We start from the raw sequence: 22,469 nt of genomic DNA on the forward strand, positions 1-22,469 counted from the left end.
AAAGGATTATTATTATTACTATTGCTAAGGTGGTGAGCTGGTAGAAGTCTTAGCATGTTGGGAGAGATACTTAGTGGCATTTAGTCTGATTGTACATTCCAAGTCCAAATTCTGCTGAAGCCAACTCTGTCTTACATCTTTTCAGGGTTGATAATATAAACACCTGTTGAGCACTGGGATCGACTTACTCTACTCCTGCCAAAAATGCTGGCCTTGTGCCAAAATTTGTAATCTTCATCATCATCATCATCATTAAGGTGAGTAGCTGGCAGAATCGTTAGCATACCAGGCAAAATGCTTTGCGGTATTTCATCCATCTTCACATTCTGAGTTCAAATTCTGCCGAGGTTGACTTTGCTTTTCATCCTTTCAGGGTTGATTAATAAGTACCAATAACACACTGGTGTCGATGTAATCGACTTAACCCCCTTCCCCCAAATTTGAGGCCTTGTGCCTAGAGTAGAAAAGAATATTATTATTATTATTATTATCATTATTATTATTATTTTTATTATTAAGGTAGTGATTTCTCAGAATAGCATGCCAAACAACAAGCTTAACAGCTTTTATTCTGGCTTTATATTTTAAGTTCAAATTCCACTGAGGTTGATTTTGCCTTTCAATCTTCCAGGGTTGAGAAAATAAGTACCAGTGGCACACTGGGGTTGATGTAATTGATTAGCCCTTTCCTCAAAAATTTCTGGTTTGTATTTATAGCAGAAAGGACACCAAATACACATATGAAATATCATCAGGGTAGTTAGCTGTAATTTAGGGGACGGGGATAGTCAATTATGTCGACTCCTGTACTCAACTGGTATTTAATTTATTGACCCCAAAAGAATGAAAGGCAAAGTCGATCTTGGTGGAATTTGAACCCAGAGAATAAAGGCAGACGAAATACCGTTAAACATTTCACCCAGCATGCTAATGATTCTGCCGGCTTGCTGGCTTAATAATAATAATAATAATAATTTCAAATTTTGCCTCAAGGGCAGCAATTTTTGGGGAGGGGATGAGTTGATTACATCGACCCCCAGTGCTCAACTGTGCTTAATTTATCAACCCTGAAAGGATGAAAGGCAAAGTTGACCTTGGTGGAATTTGAACTCAAAACGTAGCGACAGACAAAATACTACCAGGTCATCCCATAAGTTCTGTCTGATTTTACCTTTTTTTAGAATTGAATGAAATTTATTAGTATTTTAGAATGTCTAATGGAATTAAAAATTATTTTTATGCATTTGTGTACATTTAAACTAATTAAATATTATTTTACAGAATAATAAAATTAAAATTTCTTTGATTAAAACCCTTTCTAACATGGAAGTATCCAAAGAGCATTTGAGGCACATAATATTTTATGAGTACAAAAAAGGAAACTCTGGAGATGCCGATGATGACGATAATGATAAAAATGATAATAATATGTATGTTTTTCATAGAAAGATATTTTTTCCAATATGTCTAGATGCTATAGGAAAAAAAGTAATAACTTAACACAGCAGGCTGTGGAATCACTAGCAAATTTTACATTTTTATCACTGTATCTCTGTTACTTGTGTCAGTCATTTGACTGCGGCCATGCTGGAGCACTGCCTTTAGTCGAGTAAATCAACCCCAGGACTTATTCTTTGTAAGCCTAATACTTATTCCATCGTACTCTTTTGCCGAACCGCGAAGTTACGTGAACGTAAACACACCAGCATCAGTTGTCAAGCGATGTTGGGGGGACAAACACAGACACATAAACATATACACACACATACATACATATACATATATATATATATATATACAACGGGCTTCTTTCAGTTTCCATCTACCAAATCCACTCACAAGGTTTTGGTCGGCCCGAGGCTATAGTAGAAGACACTTACCCAAGGTGCCATGCAGTGGGACTGAACTCAGAACCATGTGGTTGGTAAGCAAGCTACTTACCACACAGCCACTCCTGCACCTATATATCAAGTAATGAATTTTATTTTTTGTTTTAGTTTAATTAGTCAGAGGATGTAGGGTGGAGGTAGTTAGCATTTCGTTTTTACATGCTGGTACCATGTATAAAGCACCTGTGGTAGTGCCACATAAGAACTCAGTTCACTCTGTAAAGTGGTTGGTGTTAGGAAGGGGCATCAACCACAGAAACCATGCTAGAACAGAGAATTGGAACCTGGTGCAGCTTTCCAGCGGGCCAGCTCCCGTTAAACTATCCAACCATGCCAGTATGGAAAACAAACATCAAATGATGATGATGACTGGTGAGACAGTGAATACAGTTGATCCCCACTGGAAGAAACCCGTTGTATATATATGTGTGTGTGTGTCTTTGATTCTGTGTTTGCCTCCCACCAATGCTTGACAACCAATGTTGTTATATTTATGTTACCATAACTTAGTGGGTCAGCAAAAGAGACCAATTGAATAAGTATCAGGCTTAGCAAAAGAATTAAGTGCTGGGGGTTGATTCATTTGACAAAAATTAAATTCTTCAAAGCCGTGCCCCAGCATGGCCGCAGCGTGATGACTGAAATGAGTAAAAAGATAAAAAAAAAAGAAACCTATTTCCACAACATTTAAATGTTCAAACTTACTTCATTTTCATGTTCTTTTGCCCATCGTAGTTGATCTAAGAGGTTACTCAAATTTCTCTTCACTGGGATATAGTGCACATAGGGAGTAAGTTCGTTGTAAAAATGTTCATAATAATGGGAATCTTGTTTCAAAACAACACTTGAGCCAGCCAGAAGGTAAGGGAAACGGTAAGCAGCCACAGTGCCATCAATATTCAATTGGTATTTGTGCTAAGGGATGGGCGAGAAAAAAAAAAAAAGAAAAATAAGTGTCTACATTTAATGCATAACTTTTCCAATTGTGTTACATAATTCAAAGAAAAATCTGATTCAACAATAACCAAAATTGTAACAATAATATGTGGAAATGAAAGGAAATGTGTCTTCACGTATGAATATAGTTTGTTGCATAAGCACAACTATTATTTATAGCTACCAATATCTGAAAGACATTGTGTGGTTCAGTTACAATAATATATATATATACACATACATAAATAAATATATATATATCCATTATATATTGTTAGTATAATGCACACACCAATATTTTTTAGTTGAAATGTGATTTTTTTTAATAACTTTTAGTTTACTTTACATATATATATATATATATATATATATATATATATATATAGCTGACATGAATGCAAAATATGGAAAAAATTCAATTTTTAAACTCATGCAAAAAGCAATAAACTAAAGAATATATATATTTATATATTCTTTAGTCTTCATGATAAAAAAGGAAAAATAAACTTAACGGCCTAGCTTGAGTAGTCACTGATATACCAGAGCAGACAGTCAAGTATTTTCTAGAACACAGAGTGCCGTACCTGATGGCATAACAGATGCACAGGTACATAAGAGGTGTCCTGATTTCAGCAATGCAGCACAAATAATTTTTAGTGGATTAAAGCATATAATATTCAAAGCAGCTTTGAATATTAGGACCCAGGATGAATTTTATGAGACATTTTTTTAGTGGGGGGGGGGATCTGAATGGGGTCTCAGGGAGTAATGTAGGTGGACTAATGTGGAAGGCACACACCTGTGAAAAGTGTTTTGCACATACTAGCATTAATATAGGCACAATATTTACAACTGATATGTTGTTGGCATTCCGTCGCTTACGACGTCGAGGGTTCCAGTTGATCCGATCAACGGAACAGCCTGCTCGTGAAATTAACGTACAAGTGGCTGAGCACTCTACAGACACGTGTACCCTTAACGTAGTTCTCGGGGATATTCAGCGTGACACAGTGTGACAAGGCTGGCTCTTTGAAATACAGGTACAACAGAAACAGGAAGAAAGAGTGAGAGAAAGTTGTGGTGGAAGAGCACAGCCGGGTTCGCCATCATCCCCTGCCGGAGCCTCGTGGAGCTTTAGGTGTTTTCGCTCAATAAACACTCACAACGCCCGGTCTGGGAATCGAAACCGCGATCCTATGACCGCGAGTCCGCTGCCCTAGCCACTGGGCCATTGCGCCTCCACACCTGATATAACAATGTTACAAACAAGTTTTAGGGAAACAAAAAAAAAAAGAAATTTGATAAATGAGAATACAAAAAAGAAAAGCATACCTTAAAAAAATCAAAAAATGAGACAGGTTCTACAATTCTGCCATATTTTTTCTCGTCTTTTGGAAAGAAAAACATATTTGTTAACATAGCATCAACCAAGTCTGGATGTTTCTTACTCAACATGACCAGGTTCAATCTCTCCTCACGACTGTCTCGTCCTCTCCAGAATGCTAAGTCAGATTTATTGGCCCAGGGTGGACTGTTGCCTTGGACAGAAAGTATATCAAGTGTTACCCTGCAGAATAAAAACAAGTTAATTAAATTATTAAATAAATTAATAATAATACAGACAAATGGATAAAGGAGATTGGAATGGAGTATCCTGTAGAGCTTCTCTTCATAGACAGCTTGCCTCTTAGTAACAAGGAAGATGATCGGAAGAGTTTTGAGCACTTGATGACTTATTGATCTAAGGTTACAAACAGCAGCCTGCAACCAACAAATTCTACCAGGAATAACACCAATCCTGAGTTAAAGATAATAATAATAGTAATCCTTTCTACTACAGGTACAAGGCCTGAAATTATGGGAAGGGGACTAGTCGATTACATCGACCCCCAGGGTTCCACTTGTATTTAGTTTATTAACACTGAAAGGATGAAGGGCAAAGTTGACCTCGGCAGAATTTGAAGTCAGAACATAAAGATGGACAAAATGCTGCTAAGCATTTTGCCTGGCGTGCTAACGATTTTGTCAGCTCACTGCCTTAATAATAATAATAATAATAATGTGAGATGAAGTGTTTTGCTCAAGAACACAACACATCACCCAGTTTAGGAATCGAAACCACGATCTTGTGGTCATGAGTGCAACACGCTAACCACTAGGCCAGGTTTCCTCATAATAATAATAATAATAATAATAATCCTTTCTATTATAGGAACAAAGCCTGAAGTTCTGGGGGAGGGGTTTAGTCGATTACACCGACCCCCAGAATTTCACTGGTACTTAATTTATCGACCCCGAATAGATGAAAGGCAAAGTTGACCTTGGTGGAATTTGAACTCAGAACATAGCGACGGGTGAAATACTGCTAAGCATTTCGTCCACCATGCTAATAATTCTGCCAGCTCACCACCTTAATAATAATAATAATAATAATAATAATAGTAATAATAATAATAATAATAATAATAATAATAATAGTAGTAGTAGTAGTGGTAGTAGTAGTAGTAGTAGTAGTAGTAGTAGTAGTAGTAGTAGTAGTAGTAGTAGTAATAATAATAATAATAATAATAATCATCCTTTCTTTTATAGCCACAAGGCCTGAAATTTGAGTGGAGAGGAATAGTTTATTACATCGACCTCAAAACACAACTGGTACTTATTTCATTGACCCCAAAAGGATAAAAGGCAAAGTCAACCTCAGTAGAATTTGAACACAGAATGCAAAGATGGAGAAAATGCTGCCAAATATTTTGTTCAGCTTACTAAGAATTCTACCAATATCATAATATAAGGACCTAAGACATTGAAATATTTAAGATGTGGGGCATGAGAGTGCAATCATTAAGTATGATTGAAAAGTCTGAAAAGAAACATAGAAGCCATGTCAGAGCTCACAATACATACTGCCTTAAATAACTGTTTGGGGACAGCATACATATAGCACAAAGGATTGTCAATTCAACAGAGTAACTCAGAGCAGTCATCACTCATCACCCACACTCTATGCAATAAACGCCTAATAATCAAACACAATTTGACCAACATATATTCTACTAGATTAAGGACCAATAAAATAGCACAACTCCTGTTACTCACACACTATACACAAATGAACACATATATTTATTCAGCACTCTGTTGGTTAATCATATCTAATGCTCCAATTATTATTGGTTTTGTTTACACCTTCATGCCCTATATATCTTGAATATTTCAATGTAGAGGTCCTTGTATTATGATGGTTTTATTATTAGAATTGATAAAGGCAGTGAGCTGGTTGAATTGCTTAGTGGTATTTGGTGCGTCGCTACATTCTGAGTTCAAATTCTGTCGAGGTCAAGTTTGCCTTTCATCCTTTCGGGATCAATAAATTAAGTATCAGTTGCGTACTGGGGTCAATCTAATCGACTAGCCCACTTCACCCAAATTCCAGGCCTTGTGCCTAGAGTAGAAAAGATTATTATTATTATTATTATTATTATTATTATTGAAAGTGGCAAACTAGCAGAATCGTTAGCATGCTGGATGAAATGCTTAGCAGTAATGATGCCAGCATTACAATTTTGCTTCCTTTAGAAACAACTGGCACAATCCAAAACAAAATTCTGCCAAGGCAACACTAACGTCCTCTCAATGATTAGCCAGAGATGATTTTTAAAATGAGAATATCTAAAATAAACTCGACTGCTCTAACAAACGAGAATACTAAAAATGAACCCGACCGCTCTCAAAAATTAAGTAAAAAAACAGGAAAAACAATCCAGAATCCTTGTCCAATACTGGATTGATCCCAAAATTTAATCAGTTCATGCCAATCATGAGGCCAAACATCCCTGAAAGTTTCATCTGAATCCATCAGTGGTTCTTGAGATAGCTTGTCTACAGACAAACAAACATGACTGAAAACAATATCCCTGCTTTCGCTAAGGCAGAGGTAATAATCAGAAACCGTAATAAACAAGGCAGTAGTTTTAGCAGAATTCATTGATAATACAAATCCATTAACTTCTGTTTCACCTATCAAAAGTAAACATATTACTTCATGGTCCTGACTTTAAAATATCCAGTTATGACCAATTGAACACCTTTTCAACTTTGAATTTTGTAAGTGTTCATTATTAATATTCTGGGTGTGTTCAGATTTCATTCTGTTCTTTTAATGTAATTCGTGACTTCAGTGAAAGAGACAAGTAAAGGTGGAGTATTACCAAAAATTACTCATGTAAAATTAAAAGATGTAATAGTTGATAAGCATTAAAAGAAAAAAAAAAAAAGTAACAACTGTTTAGAGCTAATAGATGGCACCAATAAATCCACTAATTTTCAGATTAGCACCTAAAATTTACCACAGATTGATAAAAAAGAGAGTATCTTATAAAAAAGAGAGTATCTTAAAGCCTCTCCAATTTGTAAAACGTAGTCTTCAGAGATTGAAAAATATACTGAAGACTGGCGTTTGACTGATTTTATGGTATTATGTTTGCAAAATGGTGAGCTGGCAGAATCATTAGCATGCAAGACAAAATACTTAATAATACTTATTCCAGTTTTACGTTCAAATTCCACTTACGATGACCTTGTCTTTCATTCTTTTGTGATCGATAAAATAAGTATCAGTTAAACAATGGGAGCAATGTAAAGTTGTTTAATGTTGCTGGCTTTGTGCCAAAATTTGAAACCATTACATGTGCAAGATATAAACTCCCCTCTCTGATAAGATAAATTCTGCTGCAGATGTAATTCCTTGATAAATTGGTAACTATACCTGACAGCTACATGAATTGGAAGATGTAAAGTAAAATCTTACTGCGCAAATACACAATGAAATACCTGCAGTAAATTTCAACTTAAGACATATGAGCTGATTGTTAGTCAAATACTATATCCACTACATCATTTATCGTCCATGCTACTGCAATATTAACTATACCCATTACTTGAATATAAGCAAATGTTGTTTGTTTGTTTGGCCTTCGTAGGATTTTCGAGCGAGATCGTTGCCAGTGCCCCTGGACTGGCTCTTGTGCGAGTGGCATTTAAAATACACCATTTTGAGCGTGGCCATTGCCAGTACCGCCTGACTGGCCTTCGTGCGGGTGACACGTAAAAGCACCCACTACACTCTTTGAGTGGTTGGCGTTAGGAAGGGCATCCAGCCGTAGAAACTCTGCCAAATCAGATTGGAGCCTGGTGTAGCCATCTAGTTTCACCAGTCCTCAGTCAAATCGTCCAACCCATGCTAGCATGGAAAGCAGACGTTAAACGATGACGATGATGATGAAGGAACAATGAAAATTTGAATCCACCAACTAATGTTTCACCAGGCCTTATTATCTACAATTTTTATTACATACAGAGTGCAGCAGAAATACCTTTCACATTTGAAAGGTTGATAAAAGGAAAAAGAAACAACATTTATGAAAAATTAATTTCTCTGTTGTTTAAACAAAGGGTTACAGATTTTGTTCATTAGCTAAATGAAAACATCACTGGCACTTAAATAAGTTAATTAGCAACACATAGGTGAAAGTTTAAAATGTGGAAGGTAATTTCTGCTGCATCCTGTATATACTTTTCTACTCTAGGAACAAGGCCTGAAATTTTTGGGGAGAGGGGGGGGGCTGTTGATTAGATCGACCCCAGTACACAATTCGTACTTAATTTATCTACTCCAAAAGGATGAAAGTCAACCTTGGTGGAATTTGAACTCAGAACGTAAAGAGAGACGAAATACAGATAAGCATTTAGCTGTATAGAGGGCTGGGCATGTTGTGGTCACTAATGTGCAGACATGTGCTGAGGTTATAACGTTTCAAGTGCTTCCTTGATGGTAAGCAAGTGTGGTTGCTGTTTGTCAGACAGGATTTTCCACAGCTTCTCTCAGTCCTGGACCTAGTGTAGACCAAGGCAGGGCACCAGGCACCTACAGTGTCATCAGACACTTACAGTTCTCTTTCAACAGACAATGCAGTCAGTGAAAGTTCCATTCTAGTGTTCTATAGAGGGTTAGTGGTGGGCAAGTGTGACATTCTTGGGGAGACTGTAGGCATTGATGAGAATCAACTGGATGGTCTGTTCCAGAGGACTTTTGGGCTGGGGCCTATGGATAATTTCCAGGAATCCTTGGCTTAGCAGTGCTATGGTGGTGGTGGTGGTGGTGGGGGCATTGCCAGTTTGGGATAAACTCTACAGGCACAGAAGCTCAATTAGCTGTACCTATCTGAGATGCATGCAAAGTGATGAAACTGTTCTGCATGCTCTTGTCCAGTACGTGTGTATTTCTGACTTGTAGATTTATATTGAACATCTGCTGTCATGTTTGGGATAGACCTGGCCATTAGCTGAGTTCATTGTGAAGATAGTCCCATTGCCTTCCTTTGACTTGGAAGAGCAGGCTGTCTTTTGTTGCCGAGTGAAAGAAGTTGTGTGGTGGACCAGATTGAAACGGCTGAAGACAGATAATTTCCTCTTTGGCCAAGCCCTCATCAACTTTTTCAAGTTTTACCTGAAAAGGAAACTGTGGGTGGAAAGGGAAGTGCTGCCTGCCAACAAATTTGTTAAAAGGTGGGTGAATGTTGCAAGAATGATCTGAGTGAATGGGCCTACCCTAAGCATGCACCTGTAAGTTGAAGAAGTACAATGTGAAGAGGGCACTTGCCCTAGTGTTTAGGATGACAGTGGCTTTTGTGGGGTCTCCATGAGCAGCCCTAGGAAGTTTCCCTCATTTGGGGAATTATTCATTGTTATAATTTTATATTTGTTACTGTTTTATTTTTTACATGCCTTTTATGTAACCCCACATTTTATTGTCCTGTACTGTTCCCAATGTTTCTGTGAACCCTTAGTGATTAATAAAGAAAACATTATTATTATCATCATCATCAACTATTATATTATTAGTAATTTTTATCAACACTCCACCCTTTTTTTATTATCTGTTTCTTTTATCTCAAGTCATGTATTACATTAAAAGAGAAGAGGAAAACACTACCACACCCAGAAAATGAAAATTATTGCACTTAATACACTGAAAAGATTAGAAAAATAACTATAGACACCATATGGAAATAACAATGTTAGAAATGCATATAGGGTAAAAAGAGAAAAAGCTATAGGAAAATGTGGATAATGGCATGAACAAAAAAAAGGCACTTGGCAAATAATAGGTGTTCTTAGTTACAGGTACACAACAAGTCAAATGTTAGTTCACTGAATTTCTGATAGTGAGATTGACAAGGTAGTAACTGTAAATTGTAGTAGATCAAGTATTAAAAAGATCAAAAAAAAAAAAAAAAAAAAAAAAAAGCAGCTTTTTGATTTTCTTAGTGATGCTTATACTTTTTGTCAATATTTACATCCTCTGCTGATGTATATTGGTGGAAGAGGTGGTGTGTGTGTATGTGTGTGTGTGCAGCACTGGCATGGATGCTGTTTATGTGACACCAACACTAATGAGCCTGCAAGATTAGGGATGCTTAGCTGGAGAGGGCTGCAGGGGACGATCCTGTATGCAAGGGCAACTATGCTTTACTAAACTTGATGTGTCTTTTTAAGCACAGCAAATCACCAGGAGTCTCGGTCTCCTGTCATCCCCTTTGTGAGTACCAACATTTATAGATCTTTTCTCACCACTTCATACTATATCTTCCTGGGTCTACCCCTTCCACATGTTCCCTCTACAATTAGAGATTGACACCACTTAATGCAACTGTCCTCACCCATATGCATCACATGGCCATATCAGTGCAGTCTTCTCTCTTGCGCACTACATCTGATGCTACGTATACTCAGTTTTTCCCTCAGGAGTGTGAGAAGTGAGTGGTGAATTATGTTAGAAAAATGTTAGCAACTAACACAGTGTATTACTAAAACTATTTACCCATTCATAGAGAAACAAGTTTTGAAGTGAAAGAGTGAAAAAGATAATGGAAATTAGGGTGTAAGAAGAAATAACAATCTGTGCAATGATCGAATTGCAATGTGAATATTTTTTTTCCTTTTTTTAAATATATCTTTTATTTCACTCAAAATTCCTCTCATCATAATTTTTTTTATTATTTAGTGATGGTAAGGTGGTGAGTTGGCAGAACTGTCAGCACGTCAGGTGAAAGGTTTAGCGGTATTTCATCTGCTGCCATGTTCTGAGTTCAAATTCTGTCAAGGTCGACATAATCGACTGTGCCCCACTCCCAAATTTCAGGCCTTGTGCCTATAATAGAAAGAATTATTTAGTGTTGGTCATTCTAGTTTTTCAACAGCCTTTTATGACTGCAAATAAATGAAATTTCGCAGATAACAACAAGAATGGCTGAGAACCTTATAGGTGCAGGTGTGGCTGTGTGGTCAAGACACCTGATTTGTAACGAGATGGCTTGAGGTTGGGTCCCACTGCATAGCACCTTGTGTAAGTGTCTTCTGCTAAAGCTCCACACAAGACAGCAGCTAAATATGGATATGGATATCTCTGAATAATTAAAATAATGTAAGATTTGTGTGTATGTGTCCAACTCAACACAAATCAAAAAGTAAAGGCTGAAAGGTTTTTAAAATTTTTCCTATCATTTGGACATTGAGAAAATGTAGACAAAGGACCAGGATTGGCTGACTGTTGAATAATGTAAATGCAGATTTAACAGAACACAGTGGGTTGGAAGCAAAACGTAAGGTGAAACAAAACAAGAGGAGTGATAAGCAGAAAGAGGTGTGAATCAAATGTTTTGAGTGGGAGTGGGAAATATATGGTGGTGGCGATGGTGGAAAGGGGATGGACAAATAACAATAAAAGCATGTATGAGCAGAGAGAGAGAGAGGTGGTGAGGGAGGAGTGGGAGGCAAGGATATGAAGGTGAGGGGAAAGAGAAAGTCTATTTTTAAAAACCACAAGTGGTTGTGCATGTGTGTGTGTGTGTATACTGTAAGTTATTGATACTTTAATCCTCTCCCTCTCTGTTTATGTGTGCGAGTATCTAGTTATGTTTGTATGTATGTGTGATCCCTTTCTCTCTTACTCTATCTCTCTATTTGTATGCGTAGGTTTACGCGTGTGTGTGTGTGTATGTGTATTTGCCTCCAGTGCCAAAACATACTATCACCAAAACAGGTTGATTGTCCAATGAGCCATACCAAATCACTGGATATTCAAACAGACATGCACCGTCATCTCATTCTGAAAAAGATGTGGCATTCATTCATGAGTTTTTCAAAAGCTTTAGCATTTACTAAACCTAGATACAGAGGAATGAGGAAATGAAAACGAGCAGTGGATTTGTATGACCTACACCATCAGTAAACTACCCGAGAAGGCACAAAAACTCAGACTTATTTGGGTATGAGAAAAAATTATATTTTTCCCAAAAGAATTTACAAAATGTCAGATGTCTACAAGGAAGTTGAAAGCAGTTTGGTGAGATCCGTGTGACAGAAGTTGGTTCCAGCTTTACATAAAGAAACCTTAACCCTTTAACATTTAAACTGGTTATACTTGGCACATATAACATATATTCTGTTTTGTGTTCAAACCAGCCTGATCCAGTCTCCCATACCTACTCTACAATGTCATTCTAAAAATGAACAATCACGTCACTGAAATATCAAAGCTATGAGAATATTCATGATTAATTAAAAACAATTCAAAACAATGTGAATAAATAAAAACTACATTTGATACACTAATCTGAATGATAGAAGGTTAAATCTAATTAAACTCCCTTGATTCTGAATTTTAGAATTTTATCATCTGATATTTAAAAAAAAAAAAATGAAGAAAGAAGAAATAAATATCCACGGATTAATTTTGTCATGCATGAGAATGAGACATTAGGGTAACGAAAGAAACAAATGGTGAATATATCTTTAGTCATACTTACTTCGTCATCATTCCCAAAGTAGATTCTGTAATATCATAGGTTGGCATCACAATGTCTTTTGTTTCATGAGAACCACACCAAGAAAATATCGGATATTTTTGCTTACTTGACTTCTCAGATAATGGCCAGTCACCGAGGTTGATAAAGAACTCCATATCAGGCAGGATAACTTTGCGAGCCAATGAAAGGAATGGTGTATCAGAAAATATACTAAACCCTGTGTGTTCTCCATAACACTTACGGCTCAACTGAAATAAATGGGAAGAGAATATCATTGTTTGTTGTTATTTCTTTTTTAACAAATTGAATGCAGCATCAAATATAAAAAAGAAAACTCTTATCAGAAAAAATTTCAAAATAATCAAAAATCAAAATCAAAAGCAAATCAAGATCGAAATCAAAATGGAAATTGTAGTTGTGGACAATGCCAGTTCCACCTGACCAGGAATCGAAACCACAATTGTAAGATTGTGAGTCCAACACCCTAACAACTAAGCCATGTGCCTCCACTACATATATATATATATATGTGTATGTGTGAATGCGTGCATGCCTGTGTGTGTGTCTGTGTAACATCACCATCATTGAATGTCCTCTTTTCCATGTTAGCATGGATTAAATGGAGTTTGCTGAGGCAGATTTTCTATGAAAAGATTCCTTTCTTGTCCCCAACTGTTCAAAGTAAGGTAATATTTTCCTACAGATGATGACATATTTTTCACAGAAGACTGGAAACAAACAACCCCACTTGCATGACGGTGACACTCATTTACAACCATCAAATGATGTTAAAACAAGGGTACACATAAAAACAAACACATCATCATCATTCTCATCTTCATCTTTGTTTAACAACCATTTTCCATGCTAGCATGGGTGGAATGGTTTGACAGGGGCTGATGGGCCATAGGACCTATGTTTGCTTTGGCATAGTTTCTACAGCAAGATGACCTTCCTAATGCCAACCCCTTTCACAGAATGTACTGGATGCTTTTTCTCTCTATAAAATCCACTCACAAGGCTTTGGTCAGCTCAGGGCTACAGTAGAAGACACTTGCCCAAAGTACCTTGCAGTGGGATTGAACCCAGGAGCACATGGTTGGGAAGCTTCTTAATCACACAGCCACACTTCCTCCGAATATACACACATATATAAAATGCTGTTTTACTTGCCTTGTTGTTGATTATTTTGTAATGACAAATACTATGTTGTCCATGTTGATTGAATCTTTTGACTATTTTTGGAGCTAATTTTTCCATATTTATTGCATTTTGCCAAATCTTTAAGTCATCATCAATTTGTTTGTATGTTGAAGGACATTCCATTACTTTAAGCCATTTGTCAAAATTCAACACTGGACAATAACAATCCTCATGATATGAAGTTCCTGAAATACAAAAAATATAAATAAAAATGGAGGAATGAATAACACTGTGTAACAACATTTTAATTTCTTTTTTTGTCTTTCCTATTTGCTTCCATCGAGAAATCAAAGGAAATGAATACTATTCCTTTCAGACTTTGCTTTTGTGATCTGGATGTCAATATTTTGAAACTGACCTATTTTCCATTACATTTCAGACAAATTCAACACCAAGTTGCTGAAGCAGAAATATCGTTATAGTAAACGTCCTGCTAATACCACAGATTTCCTTGTTAGTTGCTTGACCATAACCACTTGAGAATATGCCTTAGTGGCTGACAATATGTCCATCGCTGACCATAAGTAGGAGTAGTGGGATTATCATAGTCATGTGTTGAAAGGGATTCTTTGGGGTTTGAATAAATATCATAACAAAAGCAAAGTTTGATGGAAATGTTAGCCATTTTCCATACTTTCTCGCGGTAAGCGAATAAGAAATAACAGTTATGACCCAAAGACAAAAATTGTGTTACACAGTGTAATTAGTTTGACTAAATTCAATATAATATTGGTAATTAAGGTGGTGGAATTGTTAACTCACTGGGCCAAATGCTCAGTGACATTTCGTCTGTTTTTAATTTTCCAAGTTCAAATTCCACTGAGATTGACTTTACCTTGAATCCTTTCAGGGTCAATAAAATAAGTACCAGTTGAATATTGGGGTTGATGTAATCCACTTACCCCATCCCCTGAGATTGCTGGCCTTGTGCCATAATTTGAAACCAATATAATATTGGTACCTGTTGTGAAGGCTGAAAAACCAAGTTAATTCCTGCAAAACAATCTTAGATTATAAACTGTCCTATGAAACTAACTACTGTAATCTTTTTTTCCTTCTTTTTTACTCATATCAATCATTGGACTGTGACCATGCTGGAGCAAAACTTTGAAGGGTTTTGGTCAAACAAATTGACCTCATAACTTTCTTTTTTTTAAATGCCTGGTACTTAATCTTTCTGTCGCTTTTGTCAAACAACTAGGTTGCAGCAATATAAACAAACCAACACCGGTTGTTGGGGTACAAATACAAACTTACATGATGGGCTTTGTTCAGTTTCCATCTACCAAATCCCCTCACAAGGCTTTGGTTGACCCAGGGCTATTGCAGAAAACGTCTGCCCCAAGTGCCCTGCAGTGGGTTTGAACCCAAGACGAAGTGACTGGAAAGCTAACTTCTTAATCACACTTATGCCTGATGATAGTAATAATAATAATGTCTAATTTAGGCACAAGGCCAGTAGTTCTGAAGTGATGCTGATGTTAAGCAGTCACATCAACCTCGGTAACTAATCAGCACTTCATTTTATCAACCACAGAAGGGGCAAAAAGCGAAGTTGACCTTGGCAGGATTTGAACCAAAAACATAAAGAACTGGAACAAGTATAGCAAGACGTTTTGTCTGACACTCTAAATATTCTTCCAAGCCATCTTGACAATGATGATGATGATGATGATGATTTCTTTATTAAAAACTAAGAGTTGACAAAAACATTGGAGACATTACAGGATGATACAGTGTGAGATACCATAAAGGAGAATGCAAAAAGTAAAATAACAAACACAAAAAAATGATAAACATGATAATGACATTAAACAATGATGATGATGATGATGATGATAATCTGAAATGGAGAACTATTCAATGATAAGGAGTTACAAGTAGAAATATCTAGAATATAGAAATAGAAAACAGAAAAAATCCTCAGAGGAATAGTTACCTTTACACTGATAAAACCACTACAAAGTCCAGTTGTTGTGATGTAGTTTGTGTGCCACAATGACCCCGAGAGCTATGCCAGTAGAGCTTGCATTCACTGACATAGCTAGGGACCTAAGTGTCTCATGGACTTTGGGTAATCAGAACATGAAGTCATTGTTATACAACGACATATTCAAAATTGTAGCCTCATTTTGATTATCACAATATTTTGGTTTTTGTGTCATCAGGCCTTTTTCATGTGTCTGTCATATTTGATATGATAATGTTCTCAGAATTTCAAACACAACCCATTATTAACATCTTTGGAAATAAATTGTTTTCATTCCAGTATCCATATCAGGGATACAATGAAATGGAACCAATTTACTCCCATGGATTTCACAAAGAAATTCCAAGAACCAAATATAACAAGTAACTGAGGAGGGCTGGAACATATAATGGCCAAAACATTGTGAACATAGCAAACAAGATGATGTCACTCATCTGAATACAATAGAGCTTAAAGATGATATTTCTACCTCTCAGAAATTCAGACTTATAGAAATTATAGAATTATTAATTAAAATGAAAGGAATAAGATATTACAAAAAGCTATGAAATATAGCAAAAAGACACAAAATACTAACAGAAAGAAAAGCTTTTCAACAGCCATTTTCCATGGGCTGGATGGTCTGACAGGATCCGGTGAGCCACAGGGCTGCACCAAGCTTCAATGTCAACTTTGGCACAATTTCTACAACTGGATGCCCTTCCTAATGCTAATCTCTTTACAGAGTGTACTGGGTGCTTTTTTCACACCAGCAGCACCAGTGAAGTTGACAAGTAACTTGCAAAACAAAAGAATAGGAAGCAAAAAAAAAAAAAAAAGCACCTTCAACTACATAAGAGGTGGCTGACGGGGGGGGGGGGGGAGGCCCTATGCCAGGTGTTGAAAGCCTAAAGTGTGATAGAGAGACAAGCCCAGTTGTTTAGCTTAGCTATTAAATGATGACAATGTTGTTTTGTTCCAGATCAGTTCTGATTAAATAAACCTATAATCACATGTGCTCCAGCCATGACAGTTCTGTATTTTGTTTTTTATGTCTATCAAAAATTACATTATCATTGTACATTAACCTGTGTTATCTTTTCAGTGGCAACACCCAATGCAATGAATGTAATCACTATTAATCCAAAAACCAGATAAAAATAAAAGGCATCTATGGTAGCACACCATGTTCTCACTGCTGATAATGCTGCTGCTGATGCCACAGACAATAACAATAATAACGATGATGATGATGATTTCAAATTTTGGCACAAGGCCAGCAATTTTGGGCTGTAAGTCGATTACATCGACCCAGTGTTTCACTGGTACATATTTCGTCATCCCTGTGATTATAGGTGCATTAGGAACTGTCCCTAAAGATTTGAACAGATGGATAGAGGAAATAGGTATAAAACCTAGTTTAGTGCAGTTCCAGTAAACAGTGATATTAGGAACAACTAGGATGGAAGCGCTGTGTGTTTCACCCACATGTAAAATTAGAACATTTCACACACCCTCCCCAAATAAACCAAACTACATCTCCCTTTCTCTTCTTCCTAACATTTCCTCTTTTTCATGCGCTACGCTTATCTCTCCCTTTGCACTCCTGCAGCCCAATCCTGTCCTCACTGCCCTGCCGACTGCATCATTGCTACCCTATTGTCTGCCTCAATATATACCCAGGTCTCACCAGTTACTGCATTCTCCCCACTTCCCCCTTCTTTGCATTCATGTGAACTCCCTACTCCTGCACCTTTAGCAATGCCCTACCATCCAATTTATGTTACCTTGGGAATATACCCCGGCACATTGCCACTATCTCTCTTCCTCTCACTCTTGCTCTCAACCCTACTCACCACCATTATCATATTAATATCCACTTTTCCATACTCTCATCATCATCATCATCATCATCATCGTTTAACGTCCGCTTTCCATGCTAGCATGGGTTGGACGATTTGACTGAGGACTGGTGAAACCGGATGGCAACACCAGGCTCCAATCTAAATTTGGCAGAGTTTCTACAGCTGGATGCCCTTCCTAACGCCAACCACTCAGAGAGTGTAGTAGGTGCTTTTACGTGTCACCTGCACGAAGGCCAGTCAGGCGATACTGGCAACGGCCACGCTCGAAATGGTGTCTTTTATGTGCCACCCACACAAGCCAGTCCAGGGGCACTGGCAACGATCTCGCTCGAAAATCCTACGAAGGCCAGTCAGGCAGTACTGGCAACGGCCACGCTCAAAATGGTGCATCTTATGTGCCACCCACACACAGGTCGAATGAAATTTGTTTAAGCAGATGCCCTTCGTGTGGCCCACCCTCACCTGTCTCCAAGTAAAGGAACATTTCCCTGCAACCAGACAAGATTTCAAGGAAGACTGGAAATGAAGAATACTGCTTGCATGAGAATGACACTTGTTTACAGCTATCAAGTGAAGTCAAGACAAGAACACTGTAATACATACATGCACACACACACACACACACGACAAGTTTCTTTCTACTGAATCATCCACTCACAGGGCTTTGGTCAACTCAGCGTCTAAGATTCCAGACGTTATAACTGAACCCAAAACTATGTGAGAAACAAACTTCTGACTACACAGCCATGCCTGCACCTACAATGAATAATATAATCCCTGACAAGCAAAGAGTCAGTATAGTCGCAGCCTGGAATACCTTTTGATCTTATTCTGCACAATCAGGGTGGATTTAGGTCTTAACAACAACAGGAGGTGAACAATACAAAAAAATTATAATCTTAGAAATAAGGACTTATCTCATATTTACTTACCGTGAAGGGTGAATGGTGATGAAGAAACATGCTTTCCTTTATGCTTAACGTGGATTTCAATATCCTTATATGATCTATGTAGACGATACCTCACAATGTAAGATCCATCCTGCCGATCTAAAACATTGAGACCGTACCAAACATGCGTTCCTTTCACTGATAATGAAACATGAAAAGCTTTTTCACCAACTGATTCTGTAAAACTAGAAAGAAAGACACATTTCAGTTAACTGCATCCACAAACAGTTAAACAATCTCTAAAAAAACAAACATAACAAAAAACAATTACCAATACAAAAAAACTAAAGTTATTTCTATATGTTTTCATAGTTTATATTTGTGACTATTTTAAAAAATAGTACCATATATGCTGGTGCAGGAGATGTGCTTTTTTTATTCTTAAATGTAACAAAAAATTGGGCATGCATCTAATGCAACAGTATTACTGATGGTATACTGAGTGTATGAGGAAACAATTTAAATCTCATTTTTTCCCCACAAAACGAGTGCCCTTATTCATGAGTACATCTTATTCGCTAAGAAGTTGAGTAAAGTGTTAAAAACATCATTGACACTAAGATTTATTTTATAACAAAGTCTTAATTCCCAATTAAATTATTTCTCTGTCTTTACTTAATTTTTCAGTTAAGTGTTTATAGTGTGAGAGACTAGAAGCCAGACTTATTAACAATGAAGTTATTAGAAAAATCATAAATCATAAACACATTTCAAATAATGAATTCTATAACACCTATTGTTAATTAGTCTTCATGCTTCAAATACGATATTCATATGAGAAGAAAGCAACAAAACTGAAGACTTGTGTGAAGTCTCAAGAAACTTGTACTTTAAGTTTTAAAAACATGATTGCACACTAACAATAACAATATCTGGTTAGCAGTTGTAGCAGAATTAGTGACACTTGCATTAACATTCCGAAGTGTAAATTCGTACCATAGCCACCGAAAATGTGATAGATCAAAGTTTGTGGGTCTCATCAGGAAGCCTTTTCTTTTACAAGTACACTCATGGCTGTATGGTTCACAAGGTGTGTGGTTAGGGCATTTAGCTCACAATTATAAGGTTGTGAGTTTGATTCCCAGTAATGCACTGTTTCCTTAAGCAAGACACTTTATTTCCCATTGCTCCAGTGCACTCAGCTGGCAAAAATAAGTAGTACCTGTAATTCAATGGAAGTCTTGTCACATTCAGTGTCACACTGAATCTCTGAGAATTACTTTAAGGGTACGTTAAGGTGTTTGTGGAGTGCTCAGCCACTTGCACGTTAATTTCATGACTGTTCCATTGGCTGGATCAACTGGGTCCCTCGTCATGGTAACTGATGGAGTGCCAGTTGTTTCTTTTAATGGTTCACAATCATGTAGATTTTGTTTCAAATTCACTGTGTGCCACTTTGAACATGTGTCCTGAGCTGTAACCTTCTGATGACTAATATATTGTGATAAAATTTAGATGGAAATTGTATGAAAGCCTGCGAAACACACACAAGATCCCGTAAGAACCTTATGATTTTTAATTGAATACAACATTGGCATACAAAAAATATTCAACAAGCTTTATTGCCGAAATGTATAAAACAATATGTAACATATATTCATTAACAACTGTTCATTTAGTCTTGAAAATGATATCATCCAAGTACTTTCAAATATTTCACTAACCTACTTGTAACCTAACCTGGAAGTTCTGCATTGTGTATTGTACTGTCTTGAAGTATTATTGTAATTTCACTTACATCTGATGTACTAAATGTATGTTTATTTACAGTAATATAAAATGTGACAATGTTTATTATATAAAATTTGTAGTCCTTTGCAAAACTATCATTGTTTACATTCTTTTATAATTTTATGACAAATAATCAGATATCATGTCAGTTCATAAAAAAAAAAGGTGCTCTATCCTAAAGTGATAACATTTAAATTGACAATGATAAAATCAAGATAGACAACAATGTAATCCTGACAGAAGATAATGAAATTGAGGTGCACAATGATGAATTTGAGTTTGGCATTGACAAAGTTGAAGTTGATAATGAGGAATTTGAGAGGGAATCTTTGTAAGTGTTTGAAGTTGTCAAATACATTCTTCTTCATATCATCTTTTAGCAACTCTTTCAGCTTCAAATAGAACTTTCTGGAAATTAAGCTTGGCTATTTCTGTAGTTGTGATGCATCTTTAGATCTGCAATAAACTCAGCCCAATTCAGATTACATATGAATGTAATGAACAGATCTGTTTTTCCACAGAAGTGAAAAGGGTTCATTGAATCCCCCAAAATGTTTTTTGTAGAATCTACCATCTCCAATGAAAGTAGAGAGAGGTACAACAAAGCTACCCATACAGCAATTTGAGTATCACTCTGAACTTGGCTCTTCATGTCTTGTAACATTCTGCTTCTCATTCCTGCTGAAATTTTGGAATCCATTCTTCAAATTTGCAATAACTATTGACAATGTCCTCTTGTGATAACTTTCCATAGAACTGAAACATTTTAAAACTACTGACTTGATGCATCACTTTATATTCATAATAGTTCAGTTGGATAATATTTATTATTATTATTATTATTATTATTATTATTCACATTCAAGAGCATCATACCACAACCTTTCCTTTTAACCATTTTGTTACCATATTTCTGTTGAGATACTCCGTGTTTCTTTCAATTAATTTGAAATATAACAAAGAATTTAATAAAATAATACAGTTATCATTAAGCCAGTGTTAGAACCATATATTATGACTAAAGTTTGGTGGAAAATATTAATTCAGAACTTTTGTAAACAGGACATTTGTACCACAAAGCCAGAGATGGTTTCAGCCGGTATCAAAATGGTCAAGGAAAGAAAGAAAAAACAAATGCAAAGGACCATAATCCTGATTCCTGTTGTCTAATACAGGGGTTTTCAAACTTTTTGACTTGCGGACCCCTTTATATTTCAGGCTTTACTTTAGGGACTCCCTTATAAACGCTTATGAAATTTATACATAAATATTTGCTTAAAATAACATATATTTTTACATTTATTTATTTAACAAATAGGTTTATTGTCAATTAAAAAGATTTCGATTAAAAAACATATATAGAATCAAATTGCCCATAAAAAGTATTTGCTGTCCACAGACCCCCGGTCTTGTCCTTGCGGACCCCCTGTGGTCCGCGGACCACAGTTTGAAAACCCCTGGTCTAATACACTGAAAACACTGATCATGTTTACATAAAATGATACCATGCCAGTATATCCTTTACTATTTGCTCCAAATAGGAAGGCTGCTATTTCAGCAAGTGGAAAGAGCACCATAATTTCTCAAAAATTATGGATTCACAACCTGATTGATATGTTGCACATTTACAGCTGCTAAGGGAGATAATAAGGGGTATGCAAATGTGCAACTATCATATTTTCTGGGATATAAGTCACATTTTTCAGACCAAAATTTACAGCCCCACCAAAAAACGTAGTTTGAGTTATACAAGACAACTTGGGAGGACCAAAAATTACTTGTGAAATACAGCAGTATTTGGCTAGAGAATGACAATGTTTGAATATCACTATACACTACATCAACTTGTATTCTAGAAAATACAATTATCATTGTGTTCATAAGACAAACAGGCTCCGCAGATGTATCAGGTTCTGTTCATTCAAGTGAAGCCTGATGTACATTCGGTGGCTTGTTTGTATGTTGATATTGTAGAAGTAAACTTAGACAAGGGTTGTTGTTTTATCAGAGATAGTTTATAGATCAGGTGACAAGTGAAATGCATCACCTTCAATTCCTCA

The 22,469-nt window shown here is 36.5% G+C and overlaps 1 protein-coding gene across 1 annotated transcript in view; it reads right to left on the minus strand.

Moving 5' to 3' along the window:
- LOC106869577 (protein O-glucosyltransferase 2) overlaps positions 1 to 22,469 on the minus strand; it is a 43,059-nt gene that overhangs the window by 10,245 nt on the left and 10,345 nt on the right. The window contains exons 2-6 of the mRNA XM_014915374.3: positions 18,661 to 18,863; positions 13,865 to 14,079; positions 12,692 to 12,939; positions 4,158 to 4,392; positions 2,595 to 2,804 (exon numbers count right to left, since the gene is read on the minus strand). Of these exons, the coding sequence (XP_014770860.1) occupies positions 2,595 to 2,804; positions 4,158 to 4,392; positions 12,692 to 12,939; positions 13,865 to 14,079; positions 18,661 to 18,863 (1,111 nt within the window). The remainder of the gene's footprint in view (positions 1 to 2,594; positions 2,805 to 4,157; positions 4,393 to 12,691; positions 12,940 to 13,864; positions 14,080 to 18,660; positions 18,864 to 22,469) is intronic.

The sequence above is a fragment of the Octopus bimaculoides genome, chromosome 16, assembly GCF_046866305.1.
Source record: "Octopus bimaculoides isolate indiv1 chromosome 16, ASM4686630v1, whole genome shotgun sequence".
Classification (NCBI taxonomy): Eukaryota; Metazoa; Mollusca; class Cephalopoda; order Octopoda; family Octopodidae; genus Octopus; species Octopus bimaculoides.